This window comes from Pagrus major, chromosome 2 (assembly GCF_040436345.1).
Source record: "Pagrus major chromosome 2, Pma_NU_1.0".
Lineage (NCBI taxonomy): Eukaryota > Metazoa > Chordata > Actinopteri > Spariformes > Sparidae > Pagrus > Pagrus major.
In genome coordinates, this window is record NC_133216.1 from 11,215,971 (window position 1) to 11,237,874 (window position 21,904).

Below are 21,904 nucleotides of genomic sequence, written 5' to 3' on the forward strand. Positions count from 1 at the left end.
AACATCATGGCATCAGAACTAGTAACGCTCAACAAACTTTACTGATTGTCCCTTTAATTAAACAACCAACCTGAAGCCACAAAACCTCAGTGAACACGTCTTTACTCTGGATGTTGTAGTTTAACTTGAATAATGTTGATTAAAAAGTGGCATAAACGTGTGTTTTATGACTGCAGAAGAAGGATAAATGCCATTTTTTAAAAAAATTTTAAGGAATGACAGACTGCAATACACACTCCGTTTAACAAACAGCAGCTTACACAGCTATTTGCTTCACTGCTGTATAATAAACATAAACTAAACGCTGTTATAGCCGTGCTTCTTGTGGTTGGTCTCACCCACATGAGCTAACAGACTATAACCATAAAAAGAAAATTACTATAATATTCCTATAAAGTGTCTGTGGTTCTCGGTGGTGAGTTTATGGTTACCTCACCGCGCTCCATTGTATTTTACACTTCCCATGGTATCTCTGTAATACACCTCCAATATTCCTGTTGAGGATTACAGTGTGTTCAGTGGGCAAAAACAATAAAATGTGTCACTGTGATACTCCTATATGATTTTATAGGCCTAGATGTCATTGCAACATAATGCAGCCCAATATGATAGCAGGCTCCCTGCTTGAGCCCTCCCTCCGCCTCTCATGTGTCTACATTTTCATCCCATGGCCGTCTCTAGGTGATTTAGCGCCGCCAGTCTCAAGCAGGTGTCCAACATGGCGATCACGGGGAGCGGATCTCTCGCTATTTCTCTCTCTGTTTTCGTGATTTCGATGGCGTTTCTTCCGAAAGGTAAGTTTTTGTGCCGTGCATGTGCGTGTGTCTGCGTGATGCAGAATTTGAGCCCCCATCCACAGATGAAGCCAGAGAGGAGCTTATACCGGGGCTTTGGAGAAGTTGTGCGGTGCGTTTGCGCGCTAGATGCGCACATGCGGGGCTGGAAATCTCAGCATCACTTTCTATCGCTCTTGGTGTGTCCGCGATGTTTTCTGCAGACTGTTGGCGGACTTGTGTGGTGATTTTTTGCCGCTGATTGATGGGGTGTTGTCCTGACTTGGTAGTACTACAACACGGGGGCTAACAGAGGAGGAGTGCTATAAAAAGTAATGTTAGTGGCTGCACAATAAGGCGGAGGGAAAGTAAAAGCGGCGATAACGTGAGTGAAATCGTGCAGGATTTAGAGCCACGGGGCAAGTTGAAGGCAGTGCTCAGTGAAACGTGTCTCTTTATCAACATCATCATCATCAAATGATGGTCACGAGAGAGAACGCGCGCTCGGATCCATTTCTCCAGTCGTGCCGCATGATAAAAAACCTCCACAGTCCCAACTCATCTTCACAATCTCTCAAGTCTGCGCTTCAGGTGCGCTTTGGAGCAAAAAAACACGCATTGCAGCTCTAGTCTCTCACAGTGTCCTCTGGCCGCACAACTGCAGCCTCTGATGCCAGTGTGTGTGTGTGTGTGTGTGTGTGTGTGTGTGTTCCCACCGCAGTCTTCACTTCTTCTAATCCTCCTGCTCGTCAGTGAGGCTGGAGATGTAAATCTGCCATGTCGCTGTTGGAGGGGGGGCTTTATTTATTTCTTTATTTTTTTTGCAAACTGCATGAACCAGGGGCGCCCTGATGAGCACGACCATTGCAGTCAGTCCGATCATTTCCCCCCCGCCACGTTATTCCACCGCGGTTGCATCAGAGTTGCATGCGTCAGTGTGTGTTTTCTTTTTTTTCTTTTTTTCTTTTCCTGGAAATCGTATCCGCTGACAATACTGACGCATGTATGGGGTTACAAATGTCTTTAAAATGAAAAAAAAGAGAGAAAAGATCTCTCCCAGCTGGTAGGATGGACGCTGTTGTTGTGCCGTCAGTCCCTGTGGTTGTTAAAATGGCAAAGCAACAGTTGCGATGGCAGGTTCACACTTTTGAAGGAGTGACTTCTTTCACTGGGTTAGTAGACATTGGAATTAGTGGCTGCTTACTGTGCAGAGTATCTGCATCAGCCATCAACAGGTCTGCAGGAACTCATCAAAGTGTGTGCGTGTGCTGACATTGACAACCTGCCCCCCCCCCCTCCTCTACAGACTGAGCCTACCAGTGATGTGTTTCTTTCCTTTCCAGCTCACTGCTTACAAGCTTTCATTTCACAGTTGTTGAATTTATTACGGTTTGTGTTGAATACCAGTTGAATGACATTTACAGCATTGTCTAGCGCTTCCGTGTCACATTAAGTTAATTAACCTCTCAGTCAAATAAAATAATGCATCATGAATGTGCAATAACCTCCAGCTCCAATCCGCCCAGGGTTGCAGCAGCATCAGGAAGCTGAATTCATGCTCTCAGTTCAGGTAAAAAAAACAAAAAAAAAAGAAATCCCCGCACAGGAGATGATCTGACCTGAGGGTTTTTCATTTGTTTGATTGTCTTTGTGCCAGCTGCTGGGAGCAGAAGCAGGGCCCGAGCTCGTGCTTTGTGGAGTGCTGACAGTCTGCTTTTTGACAGCTTCCGATTCTTCCTTTCTTTCCTCATAATCCAGCATGAGTGGATTTGAACTTTGTCTCTAAACAACCCCACTAACTGGATTGCTGCTTGACACGATAGGTGTTGAGTTTATTATGAAGATAAGGAGGGAGGGCTAATTAAAGAAGGAGTAAGAGGAACTTGTTCTAACAGTTATGCAGCGTGACTCATAAAGCCAAAGAGCTCCCTCAGATGAGCATCCGGTTATGAAACGCTGAGACTTTGCATTTTAACAAAGATTCTGTTTAGCAGGATTCCTCTCCACACGTCTCCTGGGGCCCGGCCTGTTGTAGCATATCAGATGGTCGAATTTCAGAAGGTTGCATAATCCCACTTATTGCCAGCTTAAAGTCATTCGTCAGAGCTGAGTGATGGTGAAGTGGATCAATACGAGCTGTCATGACGCCTCACGGCGCCGCTGAAAGACGGGATCTCAGAGAAACAAAAGGAAACATACAGTTGTTACGGTGCTTCTCGGTTGCCAGTTGGCACGTGACACGATGAGTAATTGAAGATGTCCATCTTCTGCTGCTTATGGTGGGGTTTGGCTTTGAATCAGATGCAGCTGGAATCTGCAAACAGCGTGCCGCTCTGCCCTCCATTTGTGTTTGCTTTCTGTGTGTGTGTTCTGGAGGTTGGCAGTGATTTATTTCCTCATGTTGTGACACGTGTGTTGATCTACCAGGGTCATGGTGCATGCCGGGGCCTACAGGACGTACATTCATATCTGTGCCTGCATACTTCTGTTGAGTACTGAAGATAAGGTCATCAGAAGAACTCCAGTAGTTTTGGAAATATTCAGATCCTTGAGCAGCAGTACAACAGTGTAAAAATGTTTCAGTTCCACTATAACCACTCACTCGGAAAAATGTCCCCTGTGAGTTTTACATTATTGTACAGTCAATATGTTCCTGGATTATGTTTCCTGATGCAGTAACAGTGTGTCAAAGCAGTTGTTTTAATGTTTTGAAGTCGGGGCTGCAACGATTGGTTGATTGAGAGCGAATTAATCGCCAGCTATTTAGAGAATCGATTATTCGCTTCGGTAATGTCTCGAGCAAAAAAATGTCAAACATTTGCTGGTTCCAGCCTCTAAATTATGAGGATGTGCTGCTTTTCTTTGTAACTTATGAGAGTAAATGAAGAGAGAGTGGGTTTTGGACAGTTGGAGATGCAATTTGAAGAGGTCACTTTTACATTTATAGACCCAAAACTTAATTGATTACTCGTGAGAACATTGAGCAGATTAATTGATAATAAAATTAATTGTTAGTTGCAGCCGTACTTGATATATATGTATGTCATACCTGCCAACACTCCTTATTTTTAGCCCTTTCTCCCGCTAATCTTCCGATTATCTTCCGTCATTTCTCCCGATTTTGATAGTTAGAAGAATCAAATGGGTGTTTCTGTGTGGGATGTGTGTCTTCTTACCTGGCAACCCACCCCAGAGGCAGAGACTGACCCTGCCTGATGTGTGTCACTCATCCCTGCGCTCGCTCGAGCCCTCCACTCCGCTCAGTTTGCCGCTGAAAATGGTCGAAACAGACTCTGAGAAGAGGAAATACACCTGCATGTAGCACTCCACTTGGTGTGAGACCTTCCTATTTATTGACATTTTCCTCCTGTCTCACTGCCACTCTGCAGACTGTAGTCCTATGTCAGGCTTATCCTTCTTCTTCATTGTGATGGGAACTATAAAATGATATAATGTAATGTGATATCTAAAATATAAGACTACTGGGGGCCTGATGTTGGCAGGTATGATATATGTGTTCCCTGGATCTGGCAGATAGGGAAAAATCTTCATCTGAGGAATCTGTTCGGATCTGGGGAACACACACATGAATTTCATACAAAAGCAGACTTACAATGCCACAGGTGGAAGCCTAACTTGGTGCCCCCATGCTGTACTCATTTTGGCGATATCGTAAAAGGAATGTAATGGAGCCATACTTCCCAAAAGGGGGTAAAACGGAGTCATTCCACTTGTTGTCAGGACTGCTGGGTGTCTGGAGGTAAAGGGTGTGAAGCAAACATATTATTTTCCTCATTTTCCTCTCGAATGTATTGAAGTAGGACATATAAAGTGACATAAAAGAGAAAAACACAAGCACAAGTACATCAAAGTCGTACTCAATTACAGCACTTGAATAAATGTACAGCTAAACTAACGATTATTGTCATAGATTTTAACAAGAGAGAGAAAATAACAAGAGAGAAAGACAAAAATCCTAATACATTAAAGGTGCACTATGTAGTTTTGGGGAAGACATTTTAATCAGAAGAGAAAGATCTTCACCGACTGATTTTTTTTATAATTAAAGAAACTAAATAAATAAACTCTCTTCGTTTTCACCACTGAATAAACAGAATAAACAAACTGACCTTAAAGGACAACACAGTTCTGTTTTACTTTGTTTATAGGTGGCGGACCCTGCCACCTTTCTAGCTTCAAACAGTGTTCTGGGGACCTTGTTTTCCCCTGAGAACAGCTTGTTTATTCAGTCATGGAAAAAATAAGTCTTTCTGAGTTTGAATTATTACCTCATTAATATTGTAAATATTAAAATTCTGACTTTGAATTTCTTCTCCAAAACTACATAGTGCCCCTTTAATCTGCTGATTACTTTCTTACTTACTGGCTCTTAAAGCTGAAGAATCTGCTTGTTTTGTCTCAATAACAGTCAGACTTTAACAGATCACTATCACACAGGATACAGAAAAAAGGCAAATCCTCCAAATCGAGGAGCTGAAAGCGGAGGGTGTTTGGCAGTTTTGCTCGAAAAAAAAAACAAACAACTGCTCAGTTGTTTCAGCTCCACTCCAGAACCACGCGCAGTACATTAGCGCTATCTCTGCAGCGAACTGAAGAGGTCTTCTCTCTCTGCGATCTGTATAAAATAGCACTTATACGGGACCTTGTTTCAGGATATATTTAATACCGCACTTAATGGCCCATTGATATGTGCCTGCTTGTGAAGTATTTCATCGCCTGTACATTGAAATCACCACAGTACATCATTTGTAAGAATAATAAACTCTTCTATTTAAAGAAATTGAATTTATTGCTCATTAAATTTACATTAAACTCTGCTTAATAAGCCTCACTCTAATTGCTAGATAATGCATGGCACTACTTTATGCGGTGGCAGCTAATCATACTGGTGAGGAGGGAGGGGCAGGAAGAGAGTTGGCACGGAGGGAAGGGAGAAATTTTAACCAGTGGTTATCAGATGTAACACAGTAAGTGATGTTGGCTTCGCTGAGGACATCGCATCTCCAGGCTGTTTTTCTACTCTCGAGTTTTGATGCTGTGTGTGTGCGTGAAGGCGCAAGGTCTCACCTGAAAATTGAATGTATTTAAACCATTATTGCCTTGTCTGACTGTGGCAGCGTGTGAATGCGCGTCCACCATCAAACTTCACACTCTCTTTTGAGAATGGCAAGCGGATGTGAGAGCCGAGGGGTTCTCGCTGCGGTGAATAGGCAGATTTCACTTTGGTTTGTCCTTCCAAGTCAGAGGTTGTAGCCAATGAAGAAGGTGGTGATGGAGGTCCACGTTGGGAAAAAACATCTTTCCATCCTTGACTTTTTATTCTTTTCAGTCTCTGAAAGACTCCAATCTCTCCTCAAAAACATCACCTTGGGTGCCGCCTACAAGTGTTTTTGTCCACACGCTTTATAGTGGGACCTTCAAGTAAATACTGTATCTGGTTGTTTTGTCAAGGTCACAGGAGCGCTGCCGTGAGACGCGCTATCACTTTGAGCCGTGTAGTAAATATACAAAGAAGAGAAAACTGGGGACATTTCTAAGTGAGGGATTTGTACTTCGGTGTCAAACTGAATGACAAACTGAGGATGATCAAAAATGTGTCTGTGTGTCTGTCTGTCTGTCAGTGTTGAAATGTAGTAAACAGTCAATTAGACGAAACAGACAGATGACAGGTCCTTTCATGATTGTGGGGACAGAAGCTCCCATTCATGACTGTGCTGTGGTAATGAGGAGGAGAGCTGATGTCTCCGCTTATGAATATGACATTGTTCTCTCTGTTCCCTGGATCTGAGAGTCCTCACTCTATTGGCTGCCATGCTTAGACGGTGACAATCGGGTCCACGGCGGAAAAAAAAGAAGAAGAGGAAACGCAATGTTTTTGTTTTGAAAAGGGCGCAGAGTGCACATTAGTATGGGTGATGGAGCAATTACAAGCCACCATTAAGGCTGCGGAGCCGTCAAAGCACAGCACTTTCTTGAAATGAAGAACTCCATTGGGTAGATATCCTCCATATAACCTGCGCTGTATCGTAATTCAAACAAAAACCCCAACAAATGGGAATCCAGTTGAATATAAAAAGCTAAAAGCGATCCCCTCTTTCCTGTTCATTGTGCATCCTGCCGTGATGTTGGGGGAGGTATTACAGATCATCCTCCGTCTGACCATTCATCTGTCGCTCACTCATAACTACACAGATGCCAGTAATTGTGTTTTTTACTAAGGCTGGATGGGTTTCAAATTTTGATACCTTTAAACCTTCCCTAAATTTTACTACAGTGTGCTGGATTGCCAAATAAATTTGAAATAAAGTAGTACAGGGACTGGGAGGGAGAATCCATCTGCTACATGCTGTCACTGCTGCCTGGTCTCCTGCCAATTTCACCAAGCCTTTTCATAAACGTGCGAAAAGACAGTCGATGGCAACGTAGCGCCACCGTAAGTTTTACTTTCTTTGTCTTAACTGAACTATCTCGACAGATATTGGGTGGATTGCAGTGATGTTTGGTCCTCGGGGGCAACTCCAATTGTCCACTAAAAGTGCTTGTTTTTGCCTCTGACTGGCTGAGCTTGTCAAGTATCTGGCAACACTACAGAATTGATTCAAAAGGAAACCTTTTTGTTTTATAATAAAATCACTTTTGTAACCAGAAACGCAAGTCTTGTTCATGAAGAATTCTTGATCTGGAGTCTCGCCAGAGATGAGTTGTTGAAGTCAGACGATGGTAGAAACAAAAAGAGGAGTTTGGGCTACCTAGAGGAATCGCCAGCAAGAATTTAGTTACAAAGTCATCGAATATTTTACTGATTTTGACGACCTAGACGATCAACAACTGTAACAACTCACCCTGCGAGATTTCCCCTTTAACGTTTTATCTGCTGTCGCCAGCATTTTTATCTGTACGTTCTTTTTATGATCTATAACCAAATACCAAATATTCAACCATCAACCTCAGCTTTACTTTGTGTTCAGCGCTAATTAGCAAATGTTAGCATGCTAACAAGCCAAACTAAGGTGCTGAACATGGTAAACATTACACCAGCTAAACATATGCATGTTGGCATTTAGCTCACAGCCCAAGTTGTCTCAGAGAGCTGCTAGCATGGCTCTAGACTTACTTACTCTTCACCAGTGATAGAATCTAACTAAGTACATTCACTCAAGTGCTGTACTTAAGTATAATTTTGAGGTACTTGACTATTTCCATTTTCTGCCACTTTCACTCCACGAAATTTAGGAGGCAGATGTTGTACTGTTTCCTCCCTCTATGTTTTTGATGACTTTAATTAATTAATTAATTTGAATGGAAATCGCATAAAAAAACACACACTGATTCAGATATTCAGTTCACCAAGAGTATACAGTACATTTAAGTAAATATATGTATGCATACACACTTTACTTTTACTTTGCATGAGTAACTTTCAGATCTACCAAAGTAATGTCACAGGACTTTTGGGTACTTTTAACAACACTGCTTGTCGTCATGAGTTTTTTCACAGTGCCCTTTCATTGTAGATCGTAACCCAAAAATAACTTGAATTCAAAGTATGTCCATCTTTACTTTGTCGTGTAGTAGCTACAAACTCAATAAAGCTAATAAAGCAGCTCTGATTTGACAGTGTTGGCAACATTTTCTGTCTCCAAATAGCTTTGTTATTTTTGTGTACATCATATTGTAACATTAATCTTTGTGGGACACCACACGGTTTCCCACAAGTCAAAGATTTAATGGTAAATTGTATTATATCAAATTAAAACTAAAAGTAGATCTAAATGAATGGAAACATGACCAAACGTGGGAGCATGGGAGACGGAGAAAAAGGAGCAGTTAAAAACCACAAACAGACTGGGAGGGGTCGTCACACTAATGTTTCACTCATTGCATCTTTAAAAATTCTTACTGATGGCTTCAGCAGGACTCTGCAACATTTTGTTCACTTGTTGGATTTGATCAGATTTTGGGGATGCATCTCACATTTTCAAAAATTACACTGATCAGCCCAAAGGGGCGCTCTACATAATTTGCTCACTCAACCATGTGTCATATGTAATATCTGAGCCACCAATGATCCGGTTCTCAACAATATTAGATAATATATTTCATCAGAGCATCACAGCGTTCAAAATTACACTGTTTGCGCCAAAGGGGAACCGCAATTAAGGCCTAAAAATAGGAAAATTATATGCAGTGATGTTATCTTTTCTGACTGTTGCTTGTTGTGAAGGATCACCCAATATATATATATATATAAAACAGATTTTAAAGAAGCTGTCCTGCCTTTTAGGTCAGCCACAGCGAGAGAGAAAATCGACAAAAAGAGAACCTTGAGAGTTTCAGGCCAGAACTCACAACATTAAGACTAAATAACTGTTGATCAATGTGCAGGAGAAAGAACTCATTCTGAGAGAGAAGACTGAATCTCTAATCAATAAATTCAGTTATCGAGCGCCCACTAATCCACTGCTTGAATTGGAATGAAAAAGGTTCCTTCGCTCTGCCTGAACAGCAGCTGCACGGCGTTTGGGTTTGTGTTTGACCAATGAGACGGCGTATCGTGACATAGTTTTTTGTTTTGGTCACCTTTACAGATATTGAGTTAAGGGGCTGTTTGGGCAAACACCCCCTTCGGACCAGGCCTATCGCTTATACGCCTACTGCTGTTTGAGTTCAGGCTGTTCACTTCTGTGGAAATCTGAAGGCGAGAGCTTTACTCTGTCTGGCAGAGCTCAGATGTGGCATCTCAAACAACAGTGGAGGAGCAGAACCTTTATGTTTCCTCTCCGGGCTTGTTTGGGCAGATCTGAGCCTGATAAAATAACCAGTGTGCACTTCGAGTCCCCTGTAAGCAGCTGCACACAGGTGGAAGTAATGCAACGCCGCTGGAGAAAATCAAAAATACATGTACTCGGAACAAGTGCCAACAGAATGCAAACACTACACTGATCAATAGATCCTATGGCTAATAAAAAGGCGTAGCGCTGCTGATGCTGTACTTTACTCTGAGATAAGAATAAAAAATCTAATTCTCCCAGATTCTTGCTTATATACACTGAAATATTAGGACAGGTGCCTTGCTTTCTTAACAGCCTCCCCTGGAATCAGTCCCTCCCTTTCTTGTCGGAGTGCTGTTTGCAAATTCATTTATGCAGACTGAATGAAATATTATTCCCTTACACAGCAGGAAAGAGCTAGACTAGGGGACAACATTAGAATAGCCCGGTACTTCCACGTTTCTGTGTTTCTTTTCAGCAGTGCCTCCATCGCACCCTAATGTTCCTCTAATTTTATTTGTGCAATACACTCAGGGATGCCAGCTGGAAAGAACAAACAAGTCTTAAAGAAACAACATTAAATACACTAAAGGGCCAGAAGAATAGATGGTTGTGTTCAGGCAATAGCCTTGAAATGAGTCAATGCTGCGTGAAATGTTTGGTTGTGATGAAGTGCCGCTTTTTAAACTAACTTATTAGTCGTTTAGAATAGAAAATGACACATACGTTTCCAATTAGCAGTCCAAAACCCAAAGATGTTCAATTTACAGTCATATAAAACAGAGAAAATAAGCAAATCCTCACAACTGAGAAGCTGGAACCTGAAAATTTGGGGCATTTTTGCTTGAAAAAAGATTTTATTGATCAATAATCACAGTTTTTGTCGATCATATTTTTGTCATTTTACACAACCAGCAGAGACTCTAGGTTAAACAAAGCTGCCTATGTACCAAGCTACGGTAGCTGTTTCCCCAGTTTCAAGCCTTTGTGCTAAGCTAAGCTAGCCAGCTGGAGATTACAGCTTCATATTCAGTGGTGAGAAATGAGAGTGGTTATCAATCTTCTCATCTAACTTTAGACAAGAAAGGAAGTATTGATAATCACGTTCTCATCCCGGGTCAAGGAATACCGGTGCCCCTTTGTGACTCCCCTTCCTTCCAGAAAGCCACATGGTAATTGCTTAACGCAAGCTTGTTTACGTTTAGGAAAAGCACAGGTGGTTTCACAAGGGCACATGAACTCGAGTCTCCTGGGTGTGTCTCCTGACACCCACCCCTTTTGGGACTTTCTATATTACGTCAGGTGGAGTAGTTGCAGTTGTCGTCTCATATTGGCACAGATGGGTTTTCATTGGCCTGGTGCGTCTCATACAGATGCTAAAGAGTGTCTGTATGCAGGGCCGCAGATAGTCTTGTTTGCACCTGATAAAAATAGTCTCGAGAGATCCCCCCCGGCTGATAATTGTAAGGGTTAGAGGGCCCTTCTAGGACTTTCCATGACCCAGGACCCATGACAACTGACCCGGTGTTGCCCTCCTGTCAGCGGCTCTGACAAAACGTCGGTATTTGTCGCCCTGGGAATGGGCTGGATAATTCTTCCAGAATTGTTGTTGGACTACAAAAAAGACACCTCCAGGAGTGTAGTGTGGTTTTAGAAAAATTGGCTTTTTACGTCTTTATTTACTCTAGGTAGTACTGAATTTAGTAACTGGACAGCTTGGGAGATAATTTGGCAGGGAAGAGTGTGCATTCTCAAATGCTCAGTTTTTTTAAGCCATACTTGCCAATATTGTTGTGGTAGTAGTAGTGGCGGTCTTAAGAGAGGCTGATAATGGGAAACAAAATGATGATTGTTTGAGAATTTACAGTCGATGCAGAACTTTCTCTCAAGGTGAATCATAAGAACATTTTGATGCTGTTTACACAGAAGTGAGCTGTTCTCTGACAGGTCGGCGCCGCCTGCCTCGGAGGCATCATGCTCTTGAGTTATCAGCGTGACAATAGACCCATCTTAATTACTCTCAGATACAGCGCTATAATCTGTCATTGTCAGGCCGATCAAGACTGTGCAAACCAAGCACTAAGACTCATTCACCCAAACCAGAAGCCTATTGATTACTTCTCATACTTGAGTCATTGCTCTGCGGAGAGACATGGGAGGCAATAGAGCTAATGGAAGGGGGAAACTCAAAGTCACATTGTTTACATCTAAGATGACAGGTAAATGTATTTGAAAGGAAATATGGGCTTGATCCATCGGCTTCCAAATAGCAGCGTGTCTGTAGCTAACAAGAGAAGTAAAGCCCCGAGCTGCCAAGCCATCAGCTGGCCTGCAGTTTAAATATGGAGCTCTTACTGTAGCACAGCAGCTTTTATATTTCTAAATCAAATCCATGTCTGTGCGTAGCATAACTGAACATTTTGATTTTCTGTAATTCAGTCATTGATAAAAGGCTGCTGAACAGACACCTCCTATCTGTATGTTTTATTAAAGCAGACACATGGTTGGGCTTTTGTGGGTGTCATATTGCAGACACATGATACATTGCCTTTTCATTTTTTTGAGATTTTTGCTCTATCTCAATATCTCATACTACATACAACTGTAGCGCTAAATACTAATGTTTGAAATGTACTGTTTTGCAGTTAGTTTATAATAATAATACAGTACTTGAGGTGCAGTACATATTCATATCCTTGATAAGAAAAGTTATACTAAAGTTATACTAAATATATGGAATATAAGTAGACTTTGTTTATAATTGAATCACTGATGTGCTCCAAAAGACAAAAAGGTGAACAAACAGTTGCAACCAAAGCAAAACAAAACATTTAAAGAAATTTAATTGCAAACTTCCCTTATTCATTTAACCCGTAATTCGTACTTAGCTGTTGTTTTTGCTCCCGTTATGCACGAATTGATACATTTTTTTCTCCTGCTTTCCTCTTTTCTCTTTTCCCAATGGGGTCTAATAGGGGCGTTGAAGTTTGTTGAGTCTCCGTTAATGAGCTCTGGGCCTTAATGGAGTCAACAGTGCAAGTTCTTTTTCTTTATCATTATGTGCTGATGTTTGTTTTGTTTTTCTTCTTCTTTACAGCACTTTATAACTTCCCTATTAAAAGTCTTGTACAACTTAAAGTGTACAAAATAGTTTTGAAAGTACTCACTACAGATGGATCTCAGCGGCAGACCTTCATTAATGCTATTCATTTGTCAAGATAAGCCGATTCCACTTGTCAGATTTTCACTCAGAGTTAATTCTTTCATCTGTCCTTTGTTCTTTGTTCCACCAGTGTACCAATTCTGGGAAAAAAAATAGAAAAAGCAGTTATGCCTGCATATATAAATATACTCAAAAGTATACTATTTTTGATGCGGCTTCGTGAGACTGCTTTTTGTTTGAGAGGCCGCACCCTCTCAAACACAACACTTCTTGCCAGTTATGACAAATTAGCTTCTCTTTTCTCAAAAAAATCACCCTTACGAACACAATAAGGCAAAGACATAGATGCCATCCATCCCCACATCCGTGTATATAAAAGTGGCACCTCCGCCCACTCGGGTAAACTTCTTGCATGTGTACAGTCAGCCCTTGAGCAAGAAGGACCTTTGTCTTTGTGGACGCCGTGTAGCTTACACACAGAAATCCATACTGTACTGTGCACACACGCTGAAAGAACGACCAAAGTTCATCCGTCACACAGAGGCACTTTTAGTTCTCCGTGCTCTTTTATGCAATCACGTCTCATTTAGTTTTGACAGTCCATGATGCTCCCGTAAATTTAATTGGTCGTTGTAAAGTCTGCACCCTCTCGAAAACTGCGTTTCAATTGGTTTTCTTCTCTCCTCCCAGGCAGAACAGATGCCGGCGCTCATTAGCACAGAGCTACTGTTTACAAAAAAAGGTTCAACACCTATCTTCTTTGACTTCTTGCGTTTAACGTGCCTTGATGTTAAAGCACAATAACGATGCAGCTTTAGGATGAAGGACTTTACCATAACCAGTGTAATGTGTGGACACAGCAGCTGTGTGCTCAGACTGAACTTTGCTCTGTCCACCATGTTCTGCATGAAGAATACATGGATTTTTTTCTTGTACATTTCAACACTGTTTACATAAAAAACGGGACTTAGTTGCCAGTAGTTGCACATGTGTCAGAGACCATTTCCTTTGTTTTTAAGTCTGAGGCCTCTATTCTCATGTGGGCTCATGACACAAAGCACTCTTATTTTTCTCGAGGCGCAGAGATCCACAAACAGGATCATTATTTGTGAGTTGTAAACAGGATAATTACTGGAATCGTCAGTTTATGCAGCCATAAACACTGTTTAATTCCCAGTTTGGCAGTAGTGGCTTAGCTGCATGTAGATTCAACCAAATCTAATTGAGTGGTCCTTAATAATATGAGTTAAAAAATGAAAAATACAAACTTCAGAAACAAGAGAACCTTATGTGTTTATTATAGTCAATTTTGGCCTGTCACAATAGCCTTTTGAATAAAAAAAGAGACAGAAACTGCCTTTGCTCCTTCACTTCCTGGATGAGTTTCCTCTTGGGAAAATCTCCGAACTCTCCATCGATGAGCTGCGGTTGAATAGCCTTTTTTTGCCGTCCATAACTGAGTGAAATGACCTGGAAGTATCTAAGTGGCAGCCATGCTAAGAGCTGGTCGAATCCTCTGAATGCTAAGGAAAGGTTCTTCAGTGTCTCCTTTTCTTTTCTTCTTTAGCATACAGGGTGCACTGGACCATCAGTTGTGAAAGGAAAGGATAAAAATGCAGTCCCTCGATGCCCTGCTGCTCTGTAAGTGCAGTCGGACCGCAGTTGTCTTTTTCTTATGAATTCTTCTGCACAGCTTTCCTTGACCTCGTCATCTCCATCAACGTCAAAGAAAAGTGTTCAGGAAAAGACATGGGACGTATTTTTTCAAAAACTATGTGACTGAGCCAAACTGTCATGGTCATTGTGGTGTGGAGGACTCACTGATGTGATCGGCCCTGATTGTTTCCAGCTGCTATCACTTATTTCAATTCAAGTTTTATTTAAGATTCACTGAGAAATCATTGAGGGTGACCCTCGTTCACAGTGATGCCGAAAATAAAAAGATATATACAAATATGCTTATCAGCTAAAATGGATATCATGAAACCATACAGATCAACAGAATCAATTCAATTACAGGTGGATGACGGGCGGTTGTTACTAAAGTGCCCAAGAGGTGTGAGAGTTTTCAATTTGCAAGAGATTTCATGAGACTGCTGCACTAATACTAAAAGCGGTCTTTCCGAGATCCGTTCTAATTTATGATAATGGCCTCTGTATATTTCCACCCTGTCTCGATGTGCACTCCGGGTTGACCACGGGTCTGCAGTCATCAGAATGTGTTTGAAATGCTGCAAAATCCTGACTGGTGCATTTCCAACTGAGCCAGAGCAAAAAAATAAATGCTGGAATTTTTCCTGGTAAATAACCAGAGCATCTAAAGCTGAATGCAACTGCCAGAATCACAAATAAAAAGGCTGAATAAATAACTAAAAAGCTCAATGCATTAGTAAATATGCCATTAAATTCTTAAATTCTTATTCTTTCTGCTTTAATAGTCCTCTGAGTTTATTTACCTTTGTATTAATTCAACTATTTATTTACTTTCCCAACTAAGTTTGCATTTTACTTTACACTTATTTAAAAGTCACTTTGTAGTTTTGGAGAAGAAATTCATAATATTTACAATATTAATGAGGTAATAATACAGAATCAGAAATATTTATCCTTTCCATAAGTGAGTAAACAAGCTGTTCTCGGAGGAAAATAAGGTCCCCAGAACACTGTTTGAAGCTAGAATGGTGGCAGGGTCCGCCACATATAAACAAAGTAAAACAGTATGAAACTGTGTTGTCCTTTCGGGTCAGTTTGTTTATTCAGTCATGAAAACAAAGAGAGTTTGTTTATTTATTTTGTTTAGGCATAAAGAAAATCAGTCAATGAATCTTTCTCTTCTGATTAAAATGTCTTTCCCAAAACTACATAGTGCACCTTTAATGGAAGGTAAATACATTCAGATGCATGTTAAAGCAAAAAAGTACATTTGTCACATTTTATACATAATAGCTTATTTATTAATTGATCAATCCATTTATATATTTCTTTATTTACTTCTGATTTTGGCAGTTTCAGACCTCCATACACAGTATGATTAAGAATGTATGTATGTGAATGTAAATTAAGAAAAATTGTTTCAGGCACAGCTTTACATGTTGTGTGGCTGATTAGATTTGAGTCTTTACACTTTATTTTATATGTTTATGTTTATAAGCTTTCACTTTCACTCAATCCAATTTATTCACCTTATGTGTATGCCCGTGTGAGTTTTAAGGGTTATATAAATCAAGTGTTGTTAACTTGATTTGTAAATGGCCACGCAGAAGGCAACGTTATTTGGAACCTTCACCAAAGTGTCAAAATCAATAAAACAACACTTTAAAGTGGTTCACGATTGTGTTTCATGAATTTTAAGTCCAGATATCGTAAAAATGTTGTGTTTAACGTCAGAAAAAATGCATCTCAGAGAAGTATATGAGTAAAATATCACTCGCCACATGAAAAGGTTTATTCTGTTAACATAAGTCAAAACTCAGCCCCGGTATAGGAAACCTCTGAGGAAGACAAAGTGGCTCTCGTCTAAAAACAGATATCAATAAATGTAAACAGCCCTGGCCTAGGGATGTCATTAAAAAGAATAGCATGTCTAGACCTCATAAAACCAAAACATATTGTTATTTCGAAGCAGCAGGAGTTATTGCCTGTGAGCACTAAGATGACATCCATCAATTTAGGGTTTTATTGGAAAATGCAGATAGGCTGCTTGGGAGATGTAAATGATTTACTTAGCATAAAGTTTTGCTTGAACAGGCAGGGAGATAGTGTAGTTAGCGAGGGCAGGGAAGTATGAGTGTGACAAAGGCGGTGTTGAAGCAAAAGCTGATTTCCCAAGCCTGAGAGAACCGCGATCTGTGCATGAATAAATAGGCTGGACCTAACATGGATTATTCTGGTTCAGATATCAGTAGACTTAAGGGTTGTCAAATGGCATACATGTGTAATAGGCTTGTTGTACATGATTTCATGTTGTCACTTTGTATCCCAAATGTCATATCTTTCTAAAGTCTGCGCTGATTGTTTCTCACTGGGTGCACAAATTGCTGCTTTATTCAACCCTGCCTTTTGATTTTGTACGTTCGGGCCAATTTAAGTGAAACCTCTTCACATTTAAAGCCCCTTTTCATTGAATTTCTAATGATATGATGGAAAATGAAAAGTTTGTCTGTAATGAAGACAGTTTATACAATAGATCTCAGAGCACGGACGCATCAACTTCATTACAGCCTGTCGGTGCAGCGTGACAACATGTAATATGTGGTGTGACAGCAACTTGAATAAATGAAATTAACATGAAAAATAATTTGGATTTGGTGCGAGGGAAGTTTGTAAAAAAAATTCCACACCACATTTTTATGAAAATGCTACAGCTTGAGAAGTGCGGAGCATTTGCATGCAGTTGTGTATCACTTTGACATGTTGGCCTCATCTTTCAGTAAATCTCAAATCTACATTTATTCAAATGTGTTCAGCGCGGTGAAGGTTGACACTGCATAATCCATCAAAATGTTCCATTTGAAGAGAGGGGCTGGAATTATTTGAATCATCAGAAAGCAGCCTCGCTTGCGGTGGAGCGGCAGATATTAGAGAAGAAGCTGTTGAAAGTTTTCACCCAGGGAGCGAAAAAAAAAAAGAAGTTGAAAAATCTACTGATGTATACGGCATGAAATCACCTTGCAGAAAGTCTTTTGTCTCCGTCTGACCTGGTCTCTCGCTTTTCTTCTGTGTTTCCAGCAACAAAACACAGTGAATGATGTCTAGTTTTGGTCATTTAAAGGGATAAATAATGATTTGTTTTTGTAATGATTGGCACACGTTCGATAGAGAAGTGATGGGTTTGGTTTTGATTGTGTCTTCGCACATCTGGCCTGAGACGTTTTATTTTTTGTTTCTAACTGCTATAAACAAGTCTGTCACTCAATAATAAAAACTTGTGACAGACTCATCACTAATAATTAAATCATCTCACATTTTAAGTGACAGGCACAAAAATAATGTTTGCAACAGCGAGGTAATTTCTTTTGACAATTATTCACACTCACATTTAAGATTCATAAACACCTAAATTTCACCTCTGGTCCATGTATTTTTAAGTTGTTTCAAAATGATTAATTATTAATTATTTCTGTTTGAGCTTGTCTCTTTATTTTCAACGAGTCTGTCTCTGTTGCCTTAACTTATACTGTATCTTTGTATATTTGACTTGGTGTCGGTGGTTTTCTTCAAGACAGCGAAGGCAGCAGCATATCATGTAAATGTGGACATAAAGGTCATGGATACTTACTTAACTCTGATTGTATAGCACTTTCATATATTCATATATACTATTTATGTTGCGTATTCAATTAAAGAGGCGACTTAAATTTCCCATAGTAGGTGTAAAAAAATGTACATGTGTCCACTTCTTCATTCATCGCCCTGAAAAAAGTGTGGGAGATGAATATTGAAGAGAACAAAGAAGATGTTTTTTCAATAGCTGTCTTTTCAGTGACTTCAGTCAAGGTTGCGGTTCAGTCCAAAGTATTATGTGATGCTTTCATTTACACACATCTATGCTCTCCACTCGGTGTGTGTGCGGGGGGAGATGGGGCGCAGTTTTTTCTCCTCTTTGTCCAATCTCAAGGTTGGAATGTGTGGTGAGGGACCTGTGTGTAGAAAATGAATTAAACAGCATTTTGCTGTGCTTCAGCTGAGGTCAAAACTGTACCCTTAATCTCGGTCACACCTCTGTGGAGTTTTATCGATCAAAATGGAATTTTGTTGATTACATGAAACTTCAGCAGCTTTGACACGGGAGCAATTACCAAATCTTTACCAGTACGCTACATGATGTTTTGTTAAACTATAGTACGACAGCGGTGTGTTCAACAAGAGGCATCCTCACACCGAATCCAATTGGACTTAATAAAGCCGACAAAACCCTTTATTTGGTTCAGTCTTTGACATCCAGCATTCTGTCAAGTTCATTTTATTTCACACAAAATCCCTTTAAAAGAAAAGTTTCACATCTTGCTTTTATGCTTTCTTGCTGAGAGTTTGATTGGAAGATCGATACCACAGTTATGTGTCTAAGCTTAACGATACGAAACTGGTTGAGTTGTTGGGTCTCATCCTTGGCTCTCCTCATCAGTACCGATGCTTTTGGTCGGTGGCTCGGGTCTGACGCCAACCCACCTATTTGACTCAACAAACTGTCTTTCTCCACGAAAGTCATTGCTTTAATACGAAGCTATACAGAAAGGAGATGGTTAGGTTAGCTTAGCAGCTAAGGGTAAACGGCTAGCCTGGCTCTGTCCACAAATAAAACAGAAAAAAATCCACCAAAACCTTTAAAACTCAAAATTTACATGTTATATAATGTTTATTCAATCTGTACAAAAGTAAATATATAAATAAAAATGCCATGTTGAGAGAAGCTAGCTGTTGCACACTGCCTCCAGTCTTTGCGATAAGCTAACCATCTAGCCCTTGTTAAGTCACAGCTTGTTTTTACATTACAGAAACAAGATATAAGATAAGATAATGAGATGTAAGCTTTAGAAGTTTTGGTAGGCAGATTTATTTATTTTTTTTTTACTTTTGGACTGAGCCATGCTAGCTGTTTCCCCCTACATTGAGCCGTCATGCTAAGCTAAGCCAACTGTCTCCTGGCTTTAGCTTATTTAATGGATGCATATGAGAGTGGTGTCAAACTCTCAGCAGAAAAAAGCGAACAAGCACATTTCCTGAAATGTCTATGAACTGTTCTTCAAACAGAAAAAGAGGTATGTCTGTTGCCGACAACATGGTACCTGACAGTGCGATAAAAATGGAGCTTAATAAGGCCTTCATGAAGAAAGTTAGTTACAGGTAACAACAGTTTGGTAAGGTCCAGCCAAAAAACTAAGCTACTTGGCTAGAAGATCATGGTTTCACTTAGATAAAGTAATTTTGTTAGAAAATAGTGTAAATCATGTTATGTACTTAAGTAGGCCAATACAACACAGTATCAGGATTGCAGGATTCGTGTCACTAATTTAGATTTTTTTTAAGTTTGTGCCACGTTTCTTTGACTGAATGAAACACTTTTTAACGAAGAGGTCAGGATGGATGGCAGATGTGCAAAGTCAAAGACTGTCACACCCGAATCCAGAGTTGGCATCTGGTCTGTGGTTGGGTTTAGGCAACAAAAGCACTTTGGTTAAGGTTAGGAAAATATACTTTCAGTTCATTTAATCTTCAGGATTCATATTTAGGGACGCATGTTTTAATTATAAGTCGTGCTAAAAGTTGGGAATTGATGCACATGTACACAATTCCTATAGATTATATTTTGTAATTTTTTCACGAACTGCCTTAAAGTTGCACTATGTAGTTTAAGGTAGGACGTTTTAAGAGAAGAGAACGAGCGAAAAGGGGAAGAAAAACTTCAACCATGATTGATTTTCGCGACTGGTTAAGCGGGATGAACCGACTGTCCTCAAAGGGCAACACAATTTCATACTGTTTTACTTTGTTTGTATTTGTAAGACCCTTCTAAGTAGCCATCTTGTTAGCTTCGAACACACCAATTCCCCTCTGAGGAATTACAGCAGTGCACCTTTTAAGCAAAAGATGAAGGAGGAGGTTGGGATGATAGTTTCCTGTGTGGAACAAAGTTATTTAAAGTCAAACCATGATGTCTTTCTCTTTTTTGCCACTTTTTAAATATCCTGCCATTGTCAGAGGAAATGGAAATACCAAATCTACCATGTGTAGAGCCGATCACATTGCAATCTTCTGCATATTGGATTGGATAGAGTTCACATGTTGTGCCCTTGAACACAGCGACAACTAGCTTGGAAAAAGGGAAACCTCAGGAAAAGCAACAGAGGGGAAATAAATCTTCCTCGATGGTGTTGTTTGTACAGAGTAGACATAAATAACAATAGTAAAATTACAATAAAGAGAAACGGAATGGGAATATTAGATAAAGAGGTGCAAACACACTTGAGGAACGTGGATCAGACGGCGGTTCATCACACTTTTATGTTATACCTCTTCTTCTTTGTCACCTCTTTGTCAGGAACAGAATATTAACAAGCAAACAGTCGCAGATTCATTTTGACACATGTATTTTATTCTTTACACTCCTGCAGAAGGAAGAGGGTTGTTGTCTATCTGCCTCGATAACTTGTTGATTAGCAGCACAGGTAGATGAAAGCAGCGCATTGGGAACTTTCATGGTTACTTGGATGACACATTGAGCCCATGGCTGACGAACTGTTGAATGACAGCTGCGGGCCCTCGGGGAAGCACCTGCCTGTCAAAATATATTGTAAGTATAAGTGACATTATTAGGAAAAAATACTGTCACCTTGTGCTTATGCGCCGTCTAAAGTTTGAAATGATATATTCCTGGTAAACAAACTATTAGTGTGACGGCTGACATGTTTTGTCCGGTGATTATGCATAATTATGTGTAATAATTCCCTCGACACACAAGCGGACAAACCAACTGCATGTTTGTTTTTGTGTGCAGCCATCGCTCTTTGTGTTGAGTAGGTCACCTCCGAATATTCATCACCCTCTTGTGTCATCAACACGGACGCAATTTGAGGCAAAACATCTCTCTCTTCACTCTGCGGCCGTGTATCGCCGACCCCGACCAGCGTGGCCATCAGACATAATTATGGAGTATTAAACCGTCACGATGACACATCAGTCAGAGAAGATATGCAAAATGCCAGCGAGGCCTACTCCATTTACCCCTTACTCTTGTCAGAATGGCCTGAAAAATGGAGGTTTGTTTGCTGCTGGATCATAATTACGATTGGGTATTTATGAGACCCATCAAGCCTTCAGTCAAGAGGATGCTGCATCTGAAGGTGACTCTGGGCTGCGTCACATCAGACCGCGGACACGGTGAAACAAGGCTTTCAGACAAGCTGTCTCCTCTCACCGAGCCTTTTAAATCATCATCACTCGAGCCAGCTGTATGATCGTTCACATGATATATCACCTGTTAGAGCCGCAGCATACGCGCCACCACCGGCAGACAATGTGACAATGAGTCTGGCAGCGGGCCGCGCTCGTTTGATGCTTCTGTTTCCCGTTATTAAGCGATGGCTTCCATGCTGTTGTGTTAAGCGTCACTTAAACTGCCAGTTGGGTTTAGGGGATGTTTCTTCAGGCCTCGTTTTGTCCCACTTGTTGTTTCAGTG

At 40.5% G+C, this 21,904-nt stretch overlaps 1 protein-coding gene across 2 annotated transcripts in view; it reads left to right on the forward strand.

Moving 5' to 3' along the window:
- Positions 1 to 687: 687 nt before the first annotated feature.
- The window catches only part of cadm1b (cell adhesion molecule 1b), a 166,442-nt gene continuing 145,225 nt past the window's right edge, over positions 688 to 21,904 (forward strand). For both annotated transcript variants that reach the window (XM_073480959.1, XM_073480968.1), the window contains exon 1: positions 688 to 794. In XM_073480959.1, coding sequence (XP_073337060.1) covers positions 719 to 794 — 76 coding nt within the window. In that variant the 5' untranslated portion in view covers positions 688 to 718. The remainder of the gene's footprint in view (positions 795 to 21,904) is intronic.